We start from the raw sequence: 17,579 nt of genomic DNA, 5'->3' as shown, positions 1-17,579 counted from the left end.
TCCAGAAAATACTGAAGAAAAACTGGTGACCTTGGAATAAGCAAGGATTTCTTAAATATGGCACCAAGGGTAGGAATCATAAAAGAAAAAATTGATAAATTGGAATCTATCAAAAATAGGAACTTTTAATCTTCAAAAGACACTGTTAAGGTCATAAAAAGGCAAGCCACAGACTAGGAGAAAAATTTGCAACACATACATCAGGCAAAGACATTTAGTATCGCCAAAATAATTCTTGCTTGATCAATAATAAGACAAAGAATGGCCCGCTTGACTTCTTTGTTACACGTGCTGACACTGTCACCGCAATTCTATGAGTCTCTTCTTATTTCCCTTTTGAGGAAGCTAGGGCAAAAACCAGTCAGGTCACCTAATCGGGGTCTATACTTTAGAAAGCCGTGAGGTTTGGGGATAACTCCTGACCCTTCTGCTCACAAGGGTGCTGTATCCCAATTCCAAACACAGCCCCGGAAATCACCCCCAGGACTCTCTGTAGCCCCTGGGTCAAAAACTGGGCGGGGCTGGATGGGCAGATCCTCCTGGCTCCCACATGCCCACCTTAGCCCACTACCACCTCCTTGTATCCCCCTTATCTGGGGGCCCGGGCATCCCTTCCTCCTGGAGAGTTTGGGGAATTCTTGGGACAGAATTGTCCCACCGGCTTCAGGCCACATCCACAGGAAGACACATCACGTCCCCTCACAGGCACTAACTCAGCACTTCGGGGACTTGCCACAGACCCTGTCCTGTTTCTACATCCTCCCTGAGGCTCTGGGCCATCTGCACAAATCAAAGCCCGGCACCGGCTCCAGGCATCGCATTCCAAGACTTCATTTTAATAATTCAGGGGAAACATTTTCTCCAAAGAGCTTCTTATCTCTGCTCATCGTCTGCTCCTTTCCTAGTCCAGAGGCTCTGCTTGGGCTCAAGCAATGATAGAACAGTGTCCTCAGAGGATGAGGCTGAGTTATGATTCCCCAAGTGGAGGTGGAGCAGAGGGCTCAGCCTTCCCAGTGGGGACTAAGGAGGCCTTATTATTATAATAAATCAGTCTCACTTGATTGGCTGCAAATGGTGGAGTGATGTGACCATATGTCACTTGGGCATTAAACAAATCCTCATGAGCTAAGAATATGTTTGTTTAGCTAATTGACCTCTTTGGCCTTCATCAACCACTTGGTAAACATCCTCAGATAATGATTTCCAGAGAGCGGATTGTGGCTTTCAAGTGCGCTGTGAAGGGCCCCCAGCCCCAAGACCACCTCCTCCAGCTGCCTGCTGAAGCACATACGTGCCTGCCTGAAACACATAGGTACCCGGTCCCAGGAGGGTACACAGGCGGTAACGGGGCTAAGAGAAGAGAGTAGAACCTGGCAGCTCTCCTTGGCTATGCGGACCACACTCTGAGCCATAATCATCCAGACTGCTAAATGAAGGAAATGCCCACGCCCAGAGGGATGGGGAGACAAAGCAGCGGTCCTAGGGTCTAGGCTCTGTGGTAGGTATTCTTGGAAATCTGTGATAAATCAGTCATAAGATGGACCCATGTCACTTCTATGCAAAGGAGCAGAAGTCCAGCTGTTTACTGGGGACCAATGATTTGGATACCTCTGGGGCCTCGACCTCAGAGACCCAAGTCCTCCAACTCAATTCTTGCAAGCAGAGGGTTGTGGGCTGGGCCCTCAACCAGGAGGGGAGTCTTTAGTCAGGAGAATGGATACTTGTTATATCTCAGAGCTAACTTTTCCTGCCCTGGAATCACCAATCCCATTCCCCATGCCCCGTGATGAAGTCCAGAAATTTCATTCCTGTCACATGAAAGCTGTCACGGGGCACCATTTCAGTTCCCTATGCAAGGAAATAACTTCAAGCTGTGAGGTAGAGGGAAGCTGAGACTCAACCTCGGCATGATCTGAGTGACTATGGCCCCACTGGTATCTTCTGGCTGCTCTCACATCCCCCTCACACCTAGGACGGTGGGCTTCTGGTAGTTATTGAACTCTGTTTATTCGCCTACAAAATAGACTATCGAACACGGAAACCTTATCAGTAATTTAGTGCTTCCTTCTTGCCTGATGCTAAGCACCTTACACATATTTTCTCTTAGTCTATACAATAAGTAAAACACTTCCCTAACGCCACAAAGTAGGAGGTGGCAGAACCAGATCTCCAGTGAGTTCTTCCTAATTCCAGTGGTGTGGGTCATCCAGTGTAGAGGGGAGAAACACTATTTACTTGCACGTTAATAACTCTCCTCTGCAGGATGAAAACCATCTGCATATAAAGTATGGAGCACAGTGCCTGGCATGTGGCAGGAAGTCAAATGGAAGTTATTCTTATTATTCTAGCAGAGGTGGTGCAGCCAGATGAGACCCCCACATACCTTCTGGGTCAAACCACTTCCGCCCCTTCTCCCCAGTCCCCAGGGCTGATGAGCTTGAATTAAACAGGATTAAAGGCTTACCGGGGCTGGAAGCTACACCCCAACTCCTGCGTTTAGCCCCAGACCTTCTGTCCGCCAGCTGAGAAGGACGAGGGAGAAAGGCAGCTACGCAGGGTAGTGCTATTGCCTTGCGCACGGTGTCAAGAGAGCTTTTGTGCAGGAGCCAGCCCTCCCTCTGGATCCCCATGGTGAGAAAATGGGCCCTGCTCTTGCCCATGCTGCTCTGCAGCCTGCCTGGTCCCGCACACCTCTTCCAGCCAAGCCTGGTGCTGGACATGGCCCAGGTCCTCTTGGATAACTACTGCTTCCCAGAGAACCTGATGGGGATGCAGGAAGCCATCGAGCAGGCCATCAAAAGCCATGAGATTCTGTCTATCTCAGACCCTCAGACTCTGGCCCATGTGTTGACAGCTGGGGTGCAGAGCTCTTTGAATGACCCTCGCCTGGTCATCTCCTATGAGCCCAGCACTCTTGAGGTCCCCCCACGAGCTCCAGCATTCATGAACCTCACACTAGAGGAGATCATCGCAGGGCTGCAGGATGGCCTTCGCCATGAGGTTCTGGAAGGCAATGTGGGCTACCTGCGGGTGGACGACATCCCGGGCCAGGAGGTGATGAGCAAGCTGAGGAGCTTCCTGGTGGCCAACGTCTGGAGGAAGCTCATGAACACCTCCGCCTTGGTGCTGGACCTCCGGCACTGCACTGGGGGACACATCTCTGGCATCCCCTATGTCATCTCCTACCTGCACCCGGGGAACACAATCTTGCATGTGGACACCATCTACGACCGCCCCTCCAATACAACCACTGAGATCTGGACCCTGCCTGAAGCCCTGGGAGAGACGTACAGTGCAGACAAGGATGTGGTGGTCCTCACCAGCAGCCGCACGGGGGGCGTGGCTGAGGACATCGCTTACATCCTCAAACAGATGCGCAGGGCCATCGTGGTGGGCGAGCGGACTGTTGGGGGGGCTCTGGACCTCCAGAAGCTGAGGATAGGCCAGTCCGACTTCTTTCTCACCGTGCCTGTGTCCAGATCCCTGGGGCCCCTGGGTGAGGGCAGCCAGACGTGGGAGGGCAGCGGGGTGCTGCCTTGTGTGGGGACCCCAGCCGAGCAGGCCCTGGAGAAAGCCCTGGCCATTCTCATGCTGCGCCGTGCCCTGCCAGGAGTCATTCAACGCCTTCAGGAGGCCCTGCGCGAATACTACACGCTGGTGGACCGTGTGCCCGCCCTGCTGCACCACCTGGCCAACATGGACCTGTCCTCCGTGGTCTCCGAGGAGGATCTGGTCACTAAGCTCAACGCTGGCCTGCAGGCTGTGTCTGAGGACCCCAGGCTCCAGGTGCAGGTGGTCAGATCCAAAGAAGCCTCTTCTGGGCCCGAGGAGGAAGCCGAAGAACCTCCAGAGACAGTTCCCGAAGTGCCCGAGGACGAGGCTGTCCGGCGGGCTCTGGTGGACTCCGTGTTCCAGGTGTCTGTGCTGCCGGGCAACGTGGGCTACCTGCGCTTCGACAGTTTTGCTGATGCCTCTGTCCTGGAGGTGCTGGGCCCGTACATCCTCCACCAGGTGTGGGAGCCCCTGCAGGACACGGAGCACCTCATCATGGACCTGCGGCAGAACCCCGGGGGGCCATCCTCCTCTGTGCCCCTGCTGCTCTCCTACTTCCAGAACCCTGACGCCAGCCCCGTGCGCCTCTTCACCACCTACGACCGGCGCACCAACGTCACACAGGAGCACTTCAGCCAGACGGAGCTGCTGGGCCGGCCGTACGGCACTCAGCGCGGGGTGTACCTGCTCACTAGCCACCGCACTGCCACGGCGGCCGAGGAGCTGGCCTTCCTCATGCAGTCACTGGGCTGGGCCACGCTGGTGGGCGAGATCACCGCGGGCAGCCTGCTGCACACGCGCACAGTATCCCTGCTGGAGACGCCCGAGGGCGGCCTGGCGCTCACGGTGCCTGTGCTCACCTTCATCGACAACCACGGCGAGTGCTGGCTGGGGGGCGGTGTGGTCCCCGATGCCATCGTGCTGGCCGAGGAAGCCCTAGACAGAGCCCGGGAGGTGCTGGAGTTCCATCGAAACTTGGGGGAGTTGGTGGAGGGCACGGGGCGCCTGCTGGAGGCCCACTACGCTCGGCCAGAGGTCGTGGGGCAGATGGGTGCCCTGCTGCGAGCCAAGCTGGCCCAGGGGGCCTACCGCACAGCGGTGGACCTGGAGTCGCTGGCTTCCCAGCTTACGGCCGACCTACAGGAGATGTCTGGGGACCACCGTCTGCTGGTGTTCCACAGCCCTGGTGAAATGGTGGCTGAGGAGGTGCCCCCACCACCCCCCGTCGTCCCCTCCCTGGAGGAGCTCTCCTATCTCATCGAGGCCCTGTTCAAGACTGAGGTGCTACCTGGCCAGCTGGGCTACCTGCGTTTCGACGCCATGGCTGAGCTGGAGACAGTGAAGGCCATCGGGCCACAGCTGGTGCAGCTGGTGTGGCAGAAGCTGGTAGACACGGCCGCGCTGGTGGTCGACCTGCGCTACAACCCCGGCAGCTACTCCACAGCGGTGCCGCTGCTCTGTTCCTACTTCTTCGACGCAGAGCCCCGCCAGCATCTCTACTCTGTCTTTGACAGGGCCACGTCAAGGGTCACAGAGGTGTGGACCCAGCCCCACGTTACAGGCCAGCGCTACGGCTCCCACAAGGACCTCTACGTTCTGGTGAGCCACACCAGCGGTTCAGCAGCTGAGGCTTTCGCTCACACCATGCAGGATCTGCAGCGAGCCACCATCATCGGGGAGCCCACGGCTGGAGGGGCACTCTCCGTGGGCATCTACCAGGTGGGCAGCAGCCCCTTATATGCCTCCATGCCCACGCAGATGGCCATGAGTGCCAGCACCGGCGAGGCCTGGGATCTGGCTGGGGTGGAGCCGGACATCACTGTGCCCATGAGCGTGGCCCTCTCCACAGCCCGGGACATAGTGACCCTGCGTGCCAAGGTGCCCACTGTGCTGCAGACAGCTGGGAAGCTCGTAGCAGATAACTACGCCTCCCCTGAGCTGGGAGTCAAGATGGCAGCCAAACTGAGTAGGCTGCAGAGTCGCTATGCCAGGGTGACCTCAGAAGCTGCCCTCGCCGAGATGCTGCAGGCTGACCTGCAGGTGCTGTCCGGGGACCCACACCTGAAGACAGCCCATATCCCTGAGGATGCCAAAGACCGCATTCCCGGAATTGTACCCATGCAGGTGAGTCACAAGGGAGTGTTGGCCTCACGTGGTCCCACGAGGACATCAATCAACTGTCCACACATCCAGGGCTCTGTGCAGGGTTCAAGGCAATGGCTTCCAGACTTCTTTTCATGTTAAAGTTTTCATCAGTCAAATCTTTTCCTCTCTCTGACCCTGTCCTCCACTCCTCGTGCCCATGAGGTCCCTGAGCACCTCTGTAGAACATCGGTACCCACAGAAGCTCAGGTTGAAAAACGCTAGTACAGAAGGAGCTTCACTCTTGTCTGGGTAGAAGGCAAGAGTTTGCAGAACTTCTCTTTGTTGGTGTTAGAGAGAAAGAGATTGCTAAGTCACATGAGGTCCCCATGAGTTCCTCTCCTAGAAATGTGGGGTTTGTGTCCATCCACGTCACTTGTTTGCCTTGTGGGAATTGCAGTTTTTGTGAATGAGTCAGGGGGGTGGAGACAGGGAATCAGGTACTGGTCCTGGGCTGACATTTGCCTTGGAGCTAGAACATGTAGCCTAGGGACAGGCCCAGGAGTGCTGGCACCCAGCCTAGACTCCCGAGGTGAGGCTGCCTTGGTGGGGCAATGACTACCTTCTCCCCTCCCCCAATGCCAAGTACTGTTTCCCAAAGGTGTCATACTGGGTGAGTGTGCGCCTAGATACAAGGGCCAACAGGATGGGAAATTCTGAGTGAAGCTGTGTGGTCAAAATATTTGAAGTCAGCATTGCAGATCTGGGTAAATCAAGGTTAAGAAGGTTTGCTGCAGGGTGGATGAGAGAAAAATTCTGCAAATCAGGGGCCAAAGTACACCACAGGACTCAGCAACCTCTCCTGTCAGCAAAGAGCTCCATCAAAACAGCTTTACAACACCTCTCCACGGCGTTTATCATCTACTTTTTCACTGCATGGCCACAACACTTAAGCAGGGAGCATTTGTCCTGGTTCCTTTGAAGGCAGGACCTGAGACAGGGGCTTGCGTGCGGGCAGTTGATGTGGGAGATGTTTGCTGAAGCTGGAGTGAGGGAGCGGGGTGAATTGGATGGAAAGGGTGAGTCCATTATTGAGGCTATTGTTTCTGAAGATTCCAACAGCACCCTGACAAGTGTGAGGAGTGCCCCCTGGAGCTCTCCCTCTGCAGATGGGACTCAGTAGTTCCGTCCTCTGTTAGCTGAAAGTCACCCCCAAACATGAACTCGCTCAGGCTCTGGAGCAGCTTGGAGAAGATCCTGAAGTAGAAAAAGACAAGGGTTTTCCAGATGGAGGGCCCCGTCAGCTGCGGCTGAAATCAGAGTGCTGAGGGCACCAAAAGCATCTACTAACAGACTGTTATCTCATTTTACCAAAAGGGGAACTGAGGCCTGGAGGAGCAGACAGGAGAGTGGCCTGTAGCCAAAGAACTTGTGACTGTGGTCAGCTCAGGGTCTGGAAGGCAGGCCTGAAGTCAGCAGGGGTGTTCCTGGGATGGAGTCACCTTGTGTGGATTCAGATCCTGGCTCTACCACTTACTGGCTGTGTGACCCTGAGCAAGTTACTTAATCACTCTGTGCTTTGTTTTTTGTTTTTCATTTAAAAGATGAGGATAATAGTGTCTTCTCTACAATAACTTCTACAATGTGCTCAGCCCAGGTCCAGATCCCTAGTAAAGATTCAAGAACCCTGTAGTTCATGTCTTCTCTCCCTGCCTCAGGGAGGGAAAGGATGATGAACTCAGAGACAAAAAGTATCTGGGGAGCTCAGGGGAGTCAGAGTGGAAAGTATGCCTGGGCCTCTCAACTCAGATGCCAGGTTGAGGAGTTGGTACCCATGAGCATTCCCTGTAAGGAAGCTGCTGATCACACATGGGATTCACATCCCAGGCCCACTACACATTTAACTTTCCAGGTACCATCAGGAAAGGCCCTGGCACCTACTACTTCCTTACAAAATGTTAGCTCCCTTCCCATGCCATCAATATTTCTCATGATGGCACCCACTTACAAATCTGAGCTTTCACTGTATCTGGCAGAAGTGACAGGGAATAGATGCTGGGCGGGGCTTGGCAGAACAGGGAACCACAGCTATGGAAGAGTTGGACCTGGACTTTCTTCTTTAGCAGAGGTGGTTGTCCATTTAAGTACCATGATCAGTAATGAAATAAAGAAATAAAAAGTAATCAAACCCTTAAAAAAAAAAGTGAGCTTTCAAATCTCTCCTTTCCTGACATGGAGCTGACCTTCCACTCTTTCAGATCCCTTCCCCTGAAGTCTTTGAAGACCTGATCAAGTTCTCCTTCCACACTAATGTGCTGGAGGACAATGTTGGTTACCTGAGGTTTGACATGTTTGGGGACTGTGAGCTGCTCACCCAGGTCTCCGAGCTGCTGGTGGAGCACGTCTGGAAGAAGATTGTACACACGGATGCTCTGATTGTCGACATGAGGTCAGTGGGCCTGGGCAGCTGCTGCAGACCATCAAAGCCATGAGCCTGGGGGGGAAGAAAGGACTCTGGGACACAGGATAGGACCAGGGGGAACACCTGACTGGCAGGGCTCTGGCTAGCTAGCCTGGGGTTCTGGTTTAATTGCCCAGATGGGGCCCCACTACTGGTAGTTTCTTAAGCTCAGATGGTCTCAATGTGCATTCCAGGCTGAGAAGCACTCGGCTAGTTCAGTGGTCCCCAAATGTCCCTAGTCATAGGATTAAGTGAGGAGAGAGGGGAAGGGTGACCTTAAAAACACTGATTCCAGGGTCCTTCTGAATCCAAATCCCTGCGAATCCAAAGCCACAGGAGTGAGACCCAGTGACTAGTTTATTTGACAAGCAGCATCCAAGTGACTCGGATGATCAGCCATGTTTGGGAGAGCTAGGCCTCCACCTATGCTTGTGCCCCGCATCTTACAAAATCAGCACAGGACAACCCTGGTCATGAGAATCATAAAGCCAATGGCCCAGTCAGAATTTTACAGTTCAGTCACTATTGTTGCAAAAAGAACTCTTTACATCACAAAATGATTGCTGAGGGGATGCTTTCAGCTAGACCTCCTATCTGCTTCTGTGAAGGTATGTCTCATACAAGGTGGGTTTCCTTCCTAGAGCCGGGGGAGAGGAGTTAGGAGGGTAGTGGGTAAAAGAAAGCCCGTGTGTAGTGGCCAGCCCTCTCCTCACTCCCAGGACCATCAGTGGACTTGCCCTGGGCACCTTCCACGGGCACTGGAAGGAGGGGAGCCTGCTCCCCGGGGAAATGGACACTGCTGCTGGATTGACCAAGAGAGAACTGTGGTTGCTGACTTGCAATACTCTTGTGATTCTTAATTGTCACTAGGTGGCGCTGGATCACAGAGGTGGGTTCCCCTCCCTGGAAGATAAACCCATCTCCCAGGGCTTGGGTTTGGGTATGTCCAGAACTCAAACTTGGGGACTCTTGTGGCATCTCTAATGACTTTATTCTTCAAACGCTCTATTGAACATCCAAATGACCCTCATGCTAAATCTCTTTCTGCTTAACTGTATTTGTTGTTCAGTCGCTCAGTCGTATCTGACTCTTTGCCACCCCATAGACTGCAGCATGCCAGGCCCCTTGTCCTTCACCAGCTTAACAGTATAATTCACATTTTTTTTTACAGAGGAGACCCAGCCAACAGGTGTGCTTTGCTTATAGATCCTTCCAAAACACAGTTTGGAGGTTCAGATGCTGAAGTCATGGGCCCTGAGCCCATCTAGGTCATCCTAGACCATCAAGCAGAAGAGATTGCTAATACACTGCCAACCCAGTTGTTGGCATTCCTTGTTGGATTCCTTGTTTCACAGATAAGGAGGAGCCAGAGAAGTCACACAATGGGACATATACCAATGGCCTGGAATAATCACAGGCTCCCTTATCCCCAACGCAGTCCCACAGCTCTGAACACTCCACCAATCAAGGATAGACTCCACCACACTAAGTGCCATTTTAAGACATCTCAACTAAGATGCCTAGTGGGTACTGTGAAATTAGCAATCATTAAACTGGGAAGATAGTGTTCTCAAAATGTGCTTCACTCACAGGCAGCATGAGTTCAGGGGAGCAGTCCATGGTCAGTAAGCTGGGGAAATTTATCAACAGGTTCCAAGCTGCAGGACTTGTCAGAGCCTTTAATATAGCATACAATATGTATCACATAATGTATTAATATATGAACAGAAAGAATGGGTCTGTTATATAGTATTTTTTTTAATGAATTTGACCACAAAGTCTCTTCTTCTCAAGAATCTTGTACTCTGGGAAATGCCAACCAAAGAATTCTGTAAGATGAGGAAAGGGTACCATACTTAGGCTGCCTGGAATTAAGAACCCTCCACAGGGCAAGGATTTGGGCCCCCTGGGGGCATCGAGGGCTTCCCTGTGGGTTCCACCCTTTAGTGGGCAACTTTTCCCTTCCTTCAGGTTCAACATCGGTGGCCCCACCTCCTCCATCTCTGCCCTGTGCTCCTACTTTTTTGACGAAGGCCCACCGATTCTGCTGGACAAAATCTACAACCGGCCCAATGACTCTGTCAGTGAGCTCTGGACCCTTACTCAGCTTGAAGGTGCGTGCAGAAGGCTTTCCTTCCTATTATTCTAGAAGCTCCTGAGAAATCAAGGAAAGACAGTTTGGGTTCAGGTAAAAGTAATTGTAGCTAGAATATAAAACCCCTGTCCTGTGGCATGTGCTCTGTACATGAGACCTTCGATCCCTGCAAAACATTTACCATTATACCCATTTTCTAGATGAGAAAAATGAGTTCTAAGTCAAATATCTTGACTAAGGTCATTTGGCTAATGATAGGTCCAAAATTTGAACACTGGTTTGTCTAAAACCAAAATGCCTGCCATTCTTGCCATGGCAAACATCAGTCTGCAAGACAAATGTAGAGCCAGAAGGATCCCCTGCCCATAACCAAATCCCAATGGGTTTACAGTGGTTTTCCACATTATCTGAACTCTCAGCAGCTGCCCAGCACATCTGCCTAAAGAAAGTTCATAACTCTAATGAACCTTCTGTTACCTGCCCTGGGCCCAGAGCAGGGGCTGGAGGAGGCAGTACAGGCCCTATGCTTTACAGAACCACGGGTCTCCCACTCACATCCCAGGGGATAGCCTGGCTCTGTCTCCCTTGCTTAGCTTGCAAAACCAGGGAACCTGGATGCCCATATGACAGGAAGGGGCTGGGAAACCAACGGAGGTTGTGCATCTAATCAGAAAAGCATTCTGCAATTTTCATTTGTGCATTTTCTTATCACACAAGTATTTGAGGGCAATCTTCCAAGATATACATTCAACAATATTACAAAATATAAATAAAAATCAGGACCAGATGAATTCTCAATTTAAATACATATTCAAGACTGGAAGTTAAAACCAGATCTGCAGACCATGGAGCCCAGGAATTGCCATGTCCAATATGGGAGCCACATGCCATGCATGGATTGGAATGTGTAAAGTGTCAAGTGCACATGAGATTTTGAAGACTTTTTACAAAAAAAAGGATGTAAAATATCTCCATAATTTTACTGTTGAAAAATTTTGAGAGGAGCATATCTTGGATTTATGGAGTTAGATAAAACAGTATTAAAATTCATTTTATCAATTTCCTTTTACTTGTTTAATGTGGTTTCTAGAAAACTTGAAATGACATCAGTGGCTTGCATTTAGGCTCGTGTTGCATTCCTATTGGACATCACTGTCCTAGAGGTTCTCATCATTAAATCACAAACTTGGCTCTTCTTGGGGTCCAGAGTGAAAAGAGAGTCTGATCTTGTTAGCCCTTCTCTCAGGTAAGTCAGTCAAGCCTTTTCCCATCACTTGGTGAAAAAAACTCTCAGGCACTTGCATGCTCAGGATCAGGCACACATCCTTATCCTCATTTTATAGGTGCAGAAACTGGGGCTCAGCAAGGTGGAGTGAATTGCATGCAGACATGTGGATACAGAACCAACCCTCCTCTCTCTGAGTCTACCCAGCGTGTGGATTTGACTCCCTATTTTGAAGGGTCTTGTATCTTGCAGGTGAACGCTATGGCTCCAAGAAGAGTATGGTCATTCTGACCAGCAGTTTGACTGCCGGCGCCGCAGAGGAATTCACCTACATCATGAAGAGGCTGGGCCGAGCACTGGTCATCGGGGAGGTGACCAGTGGGGGCTGCCAGCCACCGCAAACCTACCACGTGGACGACACTGACCTGTACATCACCATTCCCACCGCCCGCTCAGTGGGGGCTGCAGATGGCAGCTCATGGGAAGGGGTGGGCGTGGTACCTGACGTGGCTGTTCCTGCAGATGCCGCCCTTACCAGAGCCAAGGAGATGCTCCAGCACACTCCGCTAAGGGCGAGGCGCAGCCCACGCCTGCATGGCCGCCGCAAGGGCCACCATAGGCAGAACCAGGGAAGAGGGGGCCGGAACCAAGGGACAGTCAGGCATGATGTCCTGACTGAGGCCCCCAATGGGCAGAAAAGGGGCCTGCTGCACTCCGGTTAGGCTTAGAACTGCAGCTACCCTTGGAGCTCATACATTTGGTCTCTTTCCAACTGCCAGCATCCTTTCTGTTGGAACACCTAGGGACAGGAAGCTCATCCCCTTCAAAGTCAATCCCCTCCAGGGAAGTGAAGTTCAAATCTATCCCCACCCATGCTTCTTAATCACCAACCCCTGGTCCACATGCTGTCAACTAGAGCATCTCAGTCCAATTGCATCATAATGGGAGCCACAGACGCTAGGCACATGCACATTTTCTGGTAGACACGTTTAAGAAAAGTATAAAGAAACAGGTAAAATTAATTTGAATGGTGTACTTTAACTCACTATATTCACCGTAATATAATTTCAATGTATACTCGATATAAAAATTATTATGAATTGAGACGCTTTTGCACCAAGTCTTTGAGATCGGGTATGCGGCCCACGCTTGCAGTACGTTTCCATCAGCACGTGTCACATTAGCTCACAGCAGCCACCTGCAGCTGGCGGCTCCCATGTGGGACAGTGCAGGCCCAGAGGTCAAGAGCCCCCACTCCCTCCCCACATTGTCCCCATTCTGTCCTCCCCGCACCTGCATCTTCCCCACTAGAGCACCTCTCTCACTCTGCCCTGGAACCATGTCTGTCCCCGTCATGCTATGTTGCACTCAGGGACAGGAGTGTCCTGCTTATCTCGTCTCCTACTGCTGCCATCTGGTGTGGCACCTGGCACAGGCAGTGGATACACAATGAACACACATGCCCATCAAGCTGAAAAATTACGTGTTCCTCCAAGTAGCTGCTCTCAAGTTCAGGTTCGCTTAGTAATCCTCTCCTCTCCATCCCAAACCTTCCCAATCCAATTCTACATGGTAAATCTATCTTTCCTTCATGTTCCTCCCATGACTGCTTCTCCTGCTTCTGCCAAGGACCCAAAAGTGAACTCTGATGCTACGAAGCTTCCCACCATGCAGCGTTGCTGTCAGAGGGGAGAGTGGCCCTGGGTGGCAGTCTGGGGACCTGCCCAGCTCGTCCAAGTGCAGCCTGTCATTGCGCCAGCTCTGACAACCAAGCTGACTCCTAACAGGGTGAGAAGTTTGAGGCAGGCTGAGCCCAAGAACTCCCCTGGATCTGGGCCAACCCTGGGAGGAGACCTGGAGCCCAGGGGTGGTCTGGGGAAATGAGACACCTCTAGCTGATGCCCTGGGACCATGCAACCCTGCTCTGCTAGAGTCACAGGGACCCCAAAATAAGAGACCTCCAAGGCCCTGTTCAAAGTCATGGTAGGGTGAGACCAGGAGGACAGGGAGCTCCCAGTGCCCCATCCCTGCTCCTGGAATCCCAGGCTCCAGGACTGCATGCTGAGGATGAAGTTCTGCCTTGCCCTCTGGTGAGTCCTGGCTGCGGTTGCCACAGTGACTTCCCCAGGGGGCTAGGAAGAGCTTGGACTTCATCAGTGCCCTTCCCAGGCCTCAGAGATCTGGGGAATCTGGGCCACCACCAATCCTTAGGGGTTTTCTCTGCTAGAAGACCTCAAACCAGCCCTGGAAAGCCCCCATGGAAGGCAAGATTTTACTCCAGCTCCTTTTCCTCCTGCTAAATTCAAGGAAGATTCAGGGCATGATTGAATTTTAGTAGTATCATATATCCTATGATCTAAACTTTTTCTTCATTAGAGCTACTGCCATCCAGACAAATGTATGATCACCTTCCATGCTTACACTCTAGAAATCTTTCTCCTTCCTCTTCTCTCTCTCTCTCTCTCTCTCTCTCTCTCACACACACACACACACACACACACACACATATATATACATGCATATATATTATATATATAGCTATCTGATGATTACCTAAAGCAAACAATGGTTTCTTCTAGATGGTAGTATTTGGGTTGATATTTTAACTTTCTTCTTTATACTTTCTCTTTTTCTTAAATTCTTATGATTAGCATATATCATTATTTTAGGATGCAGCAGTCATTATTCCAAAAATATAATAAGATAAAATAAATTCTATAACTGAGTTACTATCATAGTGATCATTAGCAGTTGTTTATCTTTTATGAGTTTTCCTTTTACATCATTTCCATTTCCTTGATTTGCACCACTGACATTTACTATAGCTTATTTTGTTTAAGGTGTCTTGTAGGTGTTGTGGGGTCTGCAAATGGAAAAGATCCTGGTGGGTCTTAAATAGGGGAAGGGGTGGAGCAGTTCTTGGGGTGGGTAACATACATAGATCTCTCTTCCAAGCTTCATACCACCTGGACATCCATTATTACTATCTCCACAGAGTTGACTCTGCCTCAGAGCCATAGCCATCAGCAGTTATTCACTGGCGTTCACACATCTAGCACAGTGGCTGTTTGCCCTCCTTTAGGCCACCAGCATTTGCACCCACCTTGGGTGTTCAGAGAATTGCTCCATATGAACTTGTGGGAATCAGGCTCACTCAGAAGCAGAGGGGTGGTTGAGAGTCTAGATTCCAGCTTGAGCCTGCCCAGGCGGGAAGGACAGTTGTGTGACTCTGGGCAACTTACTTCATATCTCTGTGCCTCAGTTTCCTCTTCCATGCAGTGGCCAAGATATTAGCACCTCTGGGGCTGTGTACATTGAATGAGTTAATCTCACGCTTGGCCGACATCCACTATAACCATTCCTCCATCAAGAAACCAGATACCCTGGGAGTGCATTTTTCCAGCCCTCTGCTGGACATGTGTTCCTGCCTGGGCCAATCAGAGGCCGCTGCACAGGATGTTTTGTTTTGTTTAATTTCTGCAGCAAGTGACCCAGGGAAGCTGTGTAGCAGCCAGGCCAGATGTCGAGTGTGCAGGGCAGCACGGCCGTGCCCCAACTTACCAGGGGCGGCAGCAGCACCCTCCAGAGGCAGTTTCTGTGCCTGGCCACAGCGGAGGTCTTGCTGAGTAGCTCCTTGCTTCTACTCACTATTCATCCTGGGCTCCCAGCTTGCCCACCCAACACCGGGTGAAGCCCTGGCTCCTCTCAAGACAACCTTTTCTGCTTCAACCATACACAGACTTTGTTTTCGTACAACGAACTGCACCATCCCTCCCCCTCCCTTGTCTTGAGGTCTTGGCTCAGTGCCTGAATCCCCACCCGCCTTCTGCTCCATTTCTGTATCCCGGCCTGTAGCCAGGGCCACTGTTTTGCCATGCAAACTTCTCACATCTCCGGCTGCTTGAGAACCCCTCAAGGCACCCACTGATGTGCCGTGAGAGGGTTTAGACGAGGCTGTGTACCCCCTCTCCCAAGATATACCCAGTCACAGACATGCTGGACCTTCACCATCAGGATTGTTGCTGGGCCCAGCTCCCAGGCACCATGCTGAAGCACCAGCTTCTCTCCCATCTCATCCTCCTGCTTCCTTGTGCCTGCATCTGCCAAGCAGCCCAACACGAAGCAGACAGAAACGTTTGTGTTTCAAGGAAGGTCATGACCTCCCACACAGCTTTAATGCAATGAGAGGATACAGTTCAGAAAGCAAAAGGATGCAGCCCAAAACACAATCATGAGCAAGGAAACCTGCCTCCAAGGTCCCCGCTGGAGGGCACCTATCTCCCACCTCCTGGTTTCTCTAGGATTAGCTGCCACCTGGCCTAAGGACCTCCTTACTACCTTGCAGATCAGGGTGGCTGGCAGTGAAAATAGCTGCATAATCCAAGCAGCTTAGAATAAGGGTATCAGAGGCCACTGGCTTCCTGTCTCCAGTTCCAGGAAAACATGAGATGGTTGAGAAACAAAAGGCTAAACATAAAGAATGACGACCCTCCCTTCAGAAAGCACTGCCTCCCCAACCCCTATTCAAAATTGCCTTCCAAAATTCTTTTCTAGGACATGGCACAAATCGAAACACAGTGGAGAAAAATTTGTTTTTTTAAATAGAAACTTCATTCTATTGCTTTCATATCTTACTGTATGATCTTTAGACTGCCCGCATGACTTCTACTAGGAAAAAAAAAAAATTATACAAATAGGCTAAGAGAAGTGACCTGCAGGGGAGGCCTGCTGCCACCAGGGGGCACCAGCACCTCCCAAGGAAAGAACGAATACAGGGTTCACCTTGGGACACCTCCTGCTGACTTTCACCCCTTTGTAGGGGGTCTCTCCCTCTGGCCAGAGGAACAGGGCAGTGTTGCAAGGTTACAAGGCTAGGACCAGCACCTAGTCGATTCAAAGACTGGGATCATAGTAGAGTTAAAGGTCTCCATCTGGTGGTTCCTGCCCCTCCCCATTGGCACCACCACTAATGTGCTTCCTTCACCCCCTGCCATTTTGACTGTCAGTTTTTAAAAGACAACTGGATAAATGATAACTGATGTCACATACAGTCCTGATCTCTGGCCTCTCTTGAGGCCTGTGTTCAGCCAGCCTGGCCCTAAGGAGCCCTCACCCAGAAATCATGTACTCTAGGTTTCAGGGCCTCCCCTACCTCCTCTTCCCTTGCCACCATCCTCCAAGTCCAATGGGCTTCACTCACTTTCTTTAACCTAATTTTATAGCCATTTGACTAGACTCCCTGGTCTAGGATTCAGAAATAGAAATCTGGGACCCTGGCCTTTTAAGGTTTAACTTCTCTTCCAGATAAAAGCAGAAAGAAAACCAGATCTTGGTCAAAATTAAGAACTAAAATGGACGTGAATTCAGAATGTCTTATTTTAGCCTCATTAGCACACTTGGGGGGACCTTTAAAAACCTTAACTGAACGACTGCTACTTAGGAGATCACATATGAAAATATAATTTGCTGTTTTTTCCAGCCACTATAGGTATTTTCCCTTCCATTGTCCAAAAAGGAAGCCAAGACTTTGTTTATTGGCTGAGTGGTTCCTGTGTTACCTGCCTAATGCTGGCATTGCCAGAAAACCACCAGGGCTGAGATCCAGGGAGAAGATCCACGGCACACTGGAGGAGAGAGGCAAAGACACCGACACAGTACGGGGAGGCTGTTTGATGCTGAGAGGGTATTCTGAGGTGTGAGGCGCTGGGGAACTTTCTGTAAACTGGAGAGACAGGGGAGGGATTTTAAAAAGACAGACAGCCTATACCACCAGAATAGTATTGGGGTGAAGAACAGATTAAATTATATAAGACAATTTAAGGAATGTGGCAATTCTTACTCCAAAATTGTCGAGTAAAATTCATACCTGCTGATGTGATGTTTTGTGGCAACTTCACCCGCCAACTCTTAACCGGGATGGAAGGTGGCAGAGAGAATGTGAGCAAAGCTGTGATTAAAAGTGACTGCTCTCCAGCAGATACAGGAGGGTGGGAGAGAAAAGGAATGAGACAGTCTTCAACTGCCATGGGGACTTTGGGAAGCCAGCCTAGCGACAAGGAGGAAATGCCACATTAATCAACTGTAAGGCATCACCTCCATAAGTCATCTTGGAGTCTGTCAGTTTGAATGTCAGAAAAACAACTTGCATCTACATCAATTTTTAC

General features: G+C 50.9%; 1 protein-coding gene across 1 annotated transcript; it reads left to right on the top strand.

Annotated features, from left to right (window-relative positions):
• Positions 1-2,628: 2,628 nt before the first annotated feature.
• On the top strand, positions 2,629-12,137 carry RBP3 (retinol binding protein 3). The gene is made up of 4 exons (XM_065919936.1): positions 2,629-5,676; positions 7,893-8,083; positions 10,067-10,209; positions 11,668-12,137. The coding sequence occupies exons 1-4, from the start codon at positions 2,629-2,631 to the stop codon at positions 12,135-12,137; spliced, it is 3,852 nt and encodes a 1,283-aa protein (XP_065776008.1).
• The last annotated feature ends 5,442 nt before the right edge of the window (positions 12,138-17,579 follow it).

The sequence above is a fragment of the Muntiacus reevesi genome, chromosome 2 (genome assembly GCF_963930625.1).
Source record: "Muntiacus reevesi chromosome 2, mMunRee1.1, whole genome shotgun sequence".
Classification (NCBI taxonomy): Eukaryota; Metazoa; Chordata; class Mammalia; order Artiodactyla; family Cervidae; genus Muntiacus; species Muntiacus reevesi.
This window is presented reverse-complemented; position numbering and strand designations above follow the sequence as displayed.